Source organism: Solanum verrucosum, unplaced genomic scaffold (genome assembly GCF_900185275.1).
Source record: "Solanum verrucosum unplaced genomic scaffold, falcon-dt-bn FXZP01000043.1, whole genome shotgun sequence".
Lineage (NCBI taxonomy): Eukaryota > Viridiplantae > Streptophyta > Magnoliopsida > Solanales > Solanaceae > Solanum > Solanum verrucosum.
The window spans coordinates 529658-539002 of record NW_026020181.1 but is presented as its reverse complement, the minus strand read 5'-3'; the positions used below and the strand labels follow the sequence as shown (position 1 = coordinate 539002).

The window sequence follows — 9345 nt, the reverse complement described above, 5'->3', positions numbered from 1 at the left end:
AAGCTTTATTTTTAATTTTAAAAGATTGGAAATTTTATGTTAAAAATTTTAATAATAGAAAAAATGATTTATTTAACTTTTATCATCATCAATACTACTAATTTTTTTGACGTTTTTTCTTAATCTTCATCTTATCATTAATGTTATTTATATAATTTTGTTTAATCACTTATTTTTTCTTTTTTAACTCTTTTATATATATAAAGTTGGATAGGTAAATGATGATGTGACATTTCTTAGAAGTTAAGATTACTATTTATCTAATTTCTCCAATTTTTGAGTTCTTTTGTCATACTAAATACAATATGTTTTATTATAATTACATTCAATATAGTAAACAACATGTTCTAGGAATTAAAACAAAATTATCATTTCAGAAAAATAAATGTTAAATTATAATTTTATTATGATTAAGGGAAAATAAAGATATTATTTCAATATCCCATAAGCACATTCAATACATTAGAAATTAATTGGATATAACTGTAAATGGAAAATGAATCATGATTTAAGGAAAATAAATGTTTGCAATACCATAATAATTAAGGAGAGAGTAAGATATTATTTTAATATCCTAATTCGGAACTTTTAATCTACTACTCAATTAAAAATAGAATGCATTTAATAACATCAAAAAGTTATTAGTTTAATATTTTTTCTCATTGTACTAATTCAATTGAATCAAACTTAATTTTAAAGATAAAATAACAGCTTCATTTTAATTGTTGTCAATATATTTGAAAAAATTATTGTGAAAAGGCTTTTCTTGCACCTTATTTTAATTTTCATATACTATTATTATTTTTTCTGTCATTTTTCAATGAATTTTATTTCAATTTAAAATTTAATGTTTATTCTTAAAACTCTGACGGTACAAATGAAGGTGGAGTAAAATATAATAAATGATGATTCTTTTACTAAATAAGAAGATATAACGAAATTGAAAGGGTGACCTTTTTTTTTTTTTTTGTAAATGGATAGGAAATTCTATTAAGGTATTTTTATGTCATTATTCAATATATTTTTAATATAAATTTCATTTGTTGATGCATTTGTTTAGTACTCCCTCTGTCCCTAATTACTTGTTTACATTTCCTTTTATAGTTGTCTCTAATTACTTGTTCATTTTGACAAATCAAGAAAGAATATTTTTTTACCTATTATACCCTCAATTAAATGACCAATTACTTTGAAAATTGCAGAACTTTTCATCTACTTCATAATTAATAGGGGTAAAATGATAAACTGACTATGTCATTAATTGATTTCTTAATAAATGCGTAAATTTAAAAGTGGAGAAGTAATTAGGGACAGAGAGAGTATTACAGTCTTATTTGACATTATGAGATATTTCTTAGACATTTAAGGAGAATGGTAGACCGAAATATATATTATATATTAAAGGATGAACTTCATGCAATGGAAGAATTTGTTATTAGCAAATATATTTTAACTTATTTGATAAAAAATATATTCTTCCTCATTTAATAGATGTAAAATTTGTGAAGCTTTATTTTTTTTCACAATCTTCATATTATTAAGACAAATAATAATATTATGATTAAACAACAAAGTAAATATAAATTTTAAAAAAAATATTTAATTTAAATGATCGCGCGAAGTGCGGCCAAGTTCTCTAATTTAAAACAAAAAAGTAAAATTTAAATGGGTCTACTATAGAATTCCTAGAAATCCAACTTGAAAAATTATGCTAAAAATGGAAAATAAAAAGTGAAATAAATTTAATTGAGAGTTATCCTTCGTCTGTCCCATTTTATGTGAGACTTTTTATTTTTCGAGAATCAAATAGTTTAAGTTTAACCATAAATTTGCGTATGATATCTTCATTTTTTTTTAAAAAATTTGGACAAATTAGATAAATAGTAATGTTAGCTTCTAAGAAATGTGACATCATCATTTACATATCCAACTTTTATATATATAAAAAAGGAGTTAAAAAAGAAAAAATAAGTGACTTAAGAAAATTATATAAATAACATTAATGATGAGATGAAGATTAAGAAAAAACGTCAAATAAATTAGTTGTATTGATGATGATAAAAGTTAAATAAATCATTTTTTATATTATTTAAATTTTTAACATAAAATTTCCAATGTTTTAAAATTAAAAATAAATGTTAAAAATTTAAAAAAAAAATGGAGGCAATAATTATTTTATTAAAGAAAAATATGTGTAGAAAAAGTAGAAGTAGATGAAGCCAAATGAGTAATAATAATAATTCTAATAAGGACTAATGAGTAATAATAATAATTCTAATAAGGACTAATGAGTAATAACAATAATTGCAATGTTAGTCCTTTGTGTTAGTCCTTCTATTAATGTACAATTGTTTTTGCACATTGAACAACTAATTAATGCAGTGAAAAGTTAATGTACAAAATTGTATGCATGTTGTACAAGAGTATTAATTCAATGTTGGTCCTTTCCAACTCTCACTTCTAAATAAGAGTAATATAATATATATATATATATTACTACTTCTGTTGTTATTATTATTATTAGTATTTATTTTTTTATATTTTTATCTTTTAATTTAATAGATAAATTAAATATTTTTAAATTTAGTTTATATCATTTTAAAAGGATAAGTAATGAAATAGTAAGAATTCATTTAGAATTCTTTTGCATGTGGGTTTCTATTTGTAAACTATTTTTTTAACGGAAAATCTAATGTATTTTCGAATTTAAATATATATATTTTTCTCTAGGTATGTCTCTCCTTTCTTTTTCGGTTATCCTTTTTTTAAAATCTTTATTATTACTATTGTAATAATTATTATAATTATTATTACTATAGTTATATCTTTATATTCTAAATTAACATTAAATCAAAGGTATTTAAATATATTTTATAACATCAAAAAAGATAATTTTATAAAATAGTAAAAATTAATTTAGAGTTCTACTGTCTGCAAATTTCTATTTTAAAAAATGATTTAATTTTTAAAGAGAAAAAATGTAAGGGGCATTTACGTAAAGAGACTTAAGAGCAGCACTGAGTGAACCCTAATTCTCATCGCTGAGACTATAAAATACCCATTATCCCAACTTCGCAAACCCTTCATCACTTTTGCTGTGATTCCTCTTCAGCTGTGCCGCATATCGCCTAATTTCTCTTCTCTAAGGTTACATCTCTACCAATTTCTCTAATCTCGATTCATTTTTGTTATGCTTGATCTGTTCTTGTTCTGTCACTTCATCTGTGAATCAATTGTTATACATGTTTTCCTAATTGGCTTGATGATTTTTAGTGTCTTCCTGTTAGATCATACATTTATCGAAAACGTTTTGGTATTAACTAGATTGACTTTTTTTGTATTGCGAATATCTGTTATTGTTTGATTTGTGTACAGTATTTACTCAGCCGATTTGTGTTTGAACTTGGATATAACCATTTCTGTGTATGTAAATACAGATCTGTAAATGTTTGTAATGAATTTTTCATATGAACATAACATATGTTTAAAAACTGTTAGATATTTTTTTCTCTCCCGTCCTAAATGTTGAAATGATTCAGTTTTTGTACAACTTTTAAATTAGTCCTTAAATGTATTTTTTTTGGTATTTTCAACATTGCAGTTGCTACTTTTTGTGCTAACTTGAAAGATTTATATAATATGGATAGAGTTTTTGAGTTCCTACCCTCTGAAGGAGCTGTAGCTGTAGTTGTTTACCAGCTTCAATCTTTTTGTAACCCTGAGTCATGTACACATGCAGAGGTTACTAAAAATTAATTCAATTAATAATCCTTTTTGCTATTTAGGTTTTCAACAAGTACTTTGATATTGCTTTATTGAACTAAAAATATAGTCCTGAATTAGTGGCTAGTGTGAAAGGCATAGTTCATTGTTTTAGTTGCAAGTCTTCACAAATTAATTGGTTAAGCTATGATGGGTTTTACTTTTCAGGTTTAAATGTTGAATGTGCTGAATTTACGAATATTTTTCATGGTTTTTGAAATAGTTTTTTATCTATGTTGTGTATAATGCAGTTTCTTAGTCTCTCAAGATGGGTAAAGAGAAGATTCACATCAGCATTGTGGTCATTGGCCACGTCGACTCTGGAAAGTCGACTACCACTGGTCACTTGATCTACAAGCTTGGTGGAATTGACAAGCGTGTTATTGAGAGGTTCGAGAAGGAAGCTGCTGAGATGAACAAGAGGTCATTCAAGTATGCCTGGGTGCTTGACAAACTTAAGGCCGAACGTGAGCGTGGTATCACCATTGATATTGCTTTGTGGAAGTTTGAGACCACTAAGTACTACTGCACTGTGATTGATGCCCCCGGACACAGAGACTTTATCAAGAACATGATCACTGGTACCTCCCAGGCTGACTGTGCTGTTCTCATTATTGACTCCACCACTGGTGGTTTTGAAGCTGGTATCTCTAAAGATGGTCAGACACGTGAACATGCATTGCTTGCTTTCACCCTTGGTGTCAAGCAAATGATCTGCTGCTGTAACAAGGTTTGCTTTTATTCATAGATGGAATTAATTGTTAATTTAAGCTGTATATGTCATGCTAATTCTGTTATTATTTTTTATAGATGGATGCTACCACCCCCAAGTACTCCAAGGCTAGGTATGATGAAATTGTGAAGGAAGTTTCTTCCTACCTCAAGAAGGTCGGTTACAACCCTGACAAAATCCCCTTTGTCCCTATCTCTGGTTTTGAAGGAGATAACATGATTGAGAGGTCTACCAACCTCGACTGGTACAAGGGACCAACCCTCCTTGACGCTCTTGACCAGATTAATGAGCCCAAGAGGCCATCAGACAAACCCCTCCGTCTTCCACTTCAGGATGTTTACAAGATTGGTGGTATTGGAACTGTACCTGTTGGTCGTGTTGAGACTGGTGTGATCAAGCCTGGTATGGTTGTGACCTTTGGCCCTACTGGTTTGACAACTGAAGTCAAGTCTGTAGAGATGCACCATGAAGCTCTCCAGGAGGCACTCCCCGGTGACAATGTTGGGTTCAATGTTAAGAATGTTGCTGTTAAGGATCTCAAGCGTGGTTTTGTTGCATCAAACTCCAAGGATGACCCAGCCAAGGGGGCAGCCAGCTTCACTGCCCAGGTCATCATCATGAACCATCCTGGCCAGATTGGAAACGGATATGCTCCAGTGCTCGACTGTCACACTTCCCACATTGCTGTCAAGTTTGCTGAGATCTTGACCAAGATTGACAGGCGTTCAGGTAAGGAACTTGAGAAGGAGCCTAAGTTCTTGAAGAACGGTGATGCTGGTATGGTTAAGATGATTCCCACCAAGCCCATGGTTGTTGAGACCTTTGCTGAATATCCACCATTGGGTCGTTTTGCTGTGAGGGACATGAGGCAAACTGTTGCTGTCGGTGTTGTCAAGAATGTTGACAAGAAGGACCCAACTGGTGCCAAAGTGACCAAGGCTGCCCAGAAGAAGGGAAAGTGAACAGTGCAGTGTGATGCTAGTGTTTCCAATGCTATTTATTTTCATCGAGTGTGCTATCTAGACTCTGTTTTATTTAGTTCTGCTTTAGTTTGGTCTTTGATTTGCTTATTAGGTTCTAGTTCTCTGCCTTGTATGTCAAGTACTCATTCTCAGAACTGGGTACTTGATAGGCGGTGGCGAGCATGATTTTGAGTCTGTTTTCTTTTGCTTTTGTTGAGGTGCCATGGTTTGTTTTCCATGGTGGCTCAGGATTTTTGTTGTTGGTGTTTGCCTAAATTTGAGATCCAAGTTTTCTACTCATTGCTTTTTTTGCATCATTTTATAATTTTCTTTTGCCGAAGGTGGTGATTTGATTTTAATAGTGCAGTTGTATAAAGGTGGGATCAAATTCAGCCTTTAGGATTTGTAGAGGTGAATGATTTTGTACATGGTAATTCGAAATGGTGAATTGAGGTGAGGTAGAGTAGATTGAACTTGCACCAATAGCGGCACTTTGGCGCTGTAGATTGATTGAGATGGCAGCCAGTTTAATATGTATCATCATTAGAATGTATTGATTGTGTATGATGTGTTTTCATTCTTAATTCAATTTAACCATGTTTTTCAGAGAACTTGCTATGAGCATTTGCTACTTGTAACCTGTAGAGTCAACTTAACTTGGAAATTTATACTCTGACGATACTTATATGTAAATTGAGTCTCTCCGTTTGATCAGTCAGACGATGAAACAAAGTATAGCTCAGTTACCTATTTTCTTTCACTTAATTTTTCTCAGAGTTGATATGTTTTGAATATCAACTTACATTACAGCCTAATTTCTTGATGAATATTTGTTAGTTATTAAAAAGCATTCTGGGAAATTTGTGTATTTTGTCATATTTAAAAACGTCACATGAGGTGCATTCTTTGTGGTGGTGGCAAGAAAGGAGAGTCTTGACACTTATTTATTTAAAATATAATAAAAAGCATAAATCTATAGAAAAAAAAAACGGATATCAGCATCTGAATTTAGCATATTCCTAAGAAATACTAGAAGCAAAGAAAGGTGGGAGCGATGATCTAATTGGATCTTTTCCTCACTTCTGTGTTTTGTAAAGTGTTATTATATTGATAAATAAAAGAATGTAATACCATATTTTCTCTTATTATATAAGAGACGGTTAGTGCTGAAGTTGACGTGCCTGCTTCAGCGTCTTTTTGAAAAAAAAATATTAAAAATTATTTATTTTATTCTACTTTAATTTAATACGGTTTAAAAATTTATTTCTTTTATTCTATTTTAATTTAATCAATGTATATTTTTTCCCCAAAAAATAAAAAAATATTTCTTTTGTTCTACTTTTCAAAAAAATTAAAAATTTATTTCTTTTGTTCTACTTTAATTTAATTAGTGTATAATTTTTTCGAAATTATGGAATCCGTTTTAACTATGACTTTTAGTTTTAAATTCAAGACTTCACGCTGAAGCAGACACGTAAATTTAAAAAAAAAATAGTATTCCTTTTGTTCTACTTTAATATAATTAGTGTATAATTTTTTCGAATGTATGGAATCCGTTTTAGCTATGACTTTTAGTTTTAAATTCATATTCTATAGTTATTGCTTTATTATTTTGAATATCGGTAATATTTATTTATATCTTGTAACTACTTTGAGTAAAAAATTAACGGTCAACGACGAAAAATACTTTAATTATAAACATCTTAATGAACCTCTTCACAATAAATTTGCGCAAACAAAAAGTAAGTAATCAAGCATATTAAATTTATTCAACTTTCTAAATTCTACATATATACATAAATTAAAATAAAAAGATACGATGATGTTGGACCCGTGCTAGCACGGGCACCTATATCTAGTGGTAATATAACATCTGGTTAGTTATACTGCCTGAGTTTTTTCATAATTAGACATATTTCACTATTATATATAGACTATTATTATTTATATTTTAAAAATATTTCATATTTTACCATTTATTAAGATTTTTTTTAATCATATATCTATATCTATATCTATAGCTATAGCTATAGCTATATCTATATCTATATCTATATCTATACTACCTTAAAAACATGAACTCCCTAACTTGAATGTTAAATTACAATAATGCCTCTAACTTAAAAACACATCTCCAACATATAAATTTTTAAAAGGTTGTGACTTTTCGATAAATTGAGACATTTTTACATGGCTGTGACTTTTCTGATAAGTTGTGACATTTCCAAAAGGTTGTGATTTTTCTAAAAGGTTGTGACTTTCAGATGAGCTGTGACTTTTCCAAGGAGTTGTGACTTATTCGATAAGTTTTAATTTTTCCAAAGGATTGTCGCTTTTCCAAAGGGTCATGACTTGCACAATAATCACCTAACCATACTACCATCTGTTGACTATAAATAGAGGGATTTCCTCTCATTTTCAACCACCAAAGTTTTCTGATCTTATAATCTTCTTCTTGTTTTTGCAATTTAATATTTTTCGTGTGATTTATTATCGTCGAGTAAGTTTGAAGATCAATGGAATTTGAGGTACAACTATTTTGATGAAGTAAATCATTCTATCCTAAAAAGGTATATTTTAGAACCTTGAGTACTTGAGGTAAATAATTTTTGGTGCTACAATATATATATATATTTTTTTTTGCATAATGTATATAGTAGTATGTAATGTTCCGATATAAGAAGCTAATGTAGAGGTAGTCTAAATTTATTTGTTTTTGTTAACAATTTGTCTTGCAATGCAAATATATGCTTCTGAATATATTTTTTTAAAATTATTGAACTTCTCACGAGTCAGAAATTTTTCACAAGTCATTTTGTTGTGCTCAAGACATAAGAATGATTTTATTTACAATGCTATTTATGTGGTTGAAATTGTCAAAAGTTTTCTTCAAAATAGTTACTACTATATAAACATTTCCCTTTCATTTTATTTATTTACTTTTTCTTTTTTTAAATATTTATGTATTTAAATTGAAGAAAAATTCATATGATTTATAATGACGCCGGGTTGAAGGGTGTATTAGTTTATTTTTTATTTAGTTGCTAATTTTTATGCGATAAATATTTTATTAGATGCCAATCTTTATATATAGGTATATATTTGGGTATGTATTTGTAATTAAATTATAGTATTATATATGTCACGAAAGTATCATCAAGTTAATATGGAATTAACGTGCAACGCACGAGAACCTTAAAAACATGAACTCTCTAACTTGAATGTTAAATTACAATAATGCCCCTAACTTAAAACAAACATTTATATCTATTTGAATATCATATATTTTTTTGAACTTTTTCTCAAGGTCCGATAAGTAGTGCACTATAGGGAAGGGAGAAGAAAGTATATTTAAGAGGTGTAACTAGTAACTAAGTGATTTTAAGAATGTTTTTTTTTTTTTTTTTTTTTTTTTACATATTACAATTAATTTTAAAATGAGAAAAAATTCAAAAAGAGAAGGGAAAATATAAATTTAATTGGAGGTCATAGAGAAATGTCAGATCACCTTATTTAGATCTAACTTTATATTATAAATAGTTATATGTGTTTCATATGTTGATTTGACAACTTTCAGTAGTAATCAAAAGAAAGTTTACATCCACTATACAAAAGAACTTATACTTTATTATTCCATTTACAATTATTTATTTTTAATTTTTTAATTTAATCATATTGACATTATTTTTAAAAATAGTGTAGTACATGGTTTGATATTCGTGTGCAACGCACATGTATCAAAACTAGTTGAGAAAAATACATCTAGATACACGTGTTTTGGCTACCAGCTACAGTAAAATAGGGAATGATGCAAGCGAGATTTGTTATGTATCCGAAATACCTGCAAATCACACTAGATATATGTATCTATATGTATATAGTGTGAGT

General features: G+C 28.7%; 1 protein-coding gene across 2 annotated transcripts in view; it reads left to right on the top strand.

Annotated features, from left to right (window-relative positions):
* The first annotated feature begins 3086 nt into the window (after nucleotides 1-3086).
* LOC125829219 (elongation factor 1-alpha) overlaps nucleotides 3087-9345 on the top strand; it is a 369546-nt gene continuing 363287 nt past the window's right edge. The window contains exons 1-3 of one of the 2 annotated variants that reach the window (XM_049508462.1): nucleotides 3087-3147; nucleotides 4014-4492; nucleotides 4573-4910. In XM_049508462.1, coding sequence (XP_049364419.1) covers nucleotides 4031-4492; nucleotides 4573-4910 — 800 coding nt within the window. In that variant the 5' untranslated portion in view covers nucleotides 3087-3147; nucleotides 4014-4030. Of the gene's footprint in view, nucleotides 3148-4013; nucleotides 4493-4572; nucleotides 4911-9345 lie in introns of those variants that run through there. The other variant, XM_049508463.1, reaches the window with a different exon arrangement.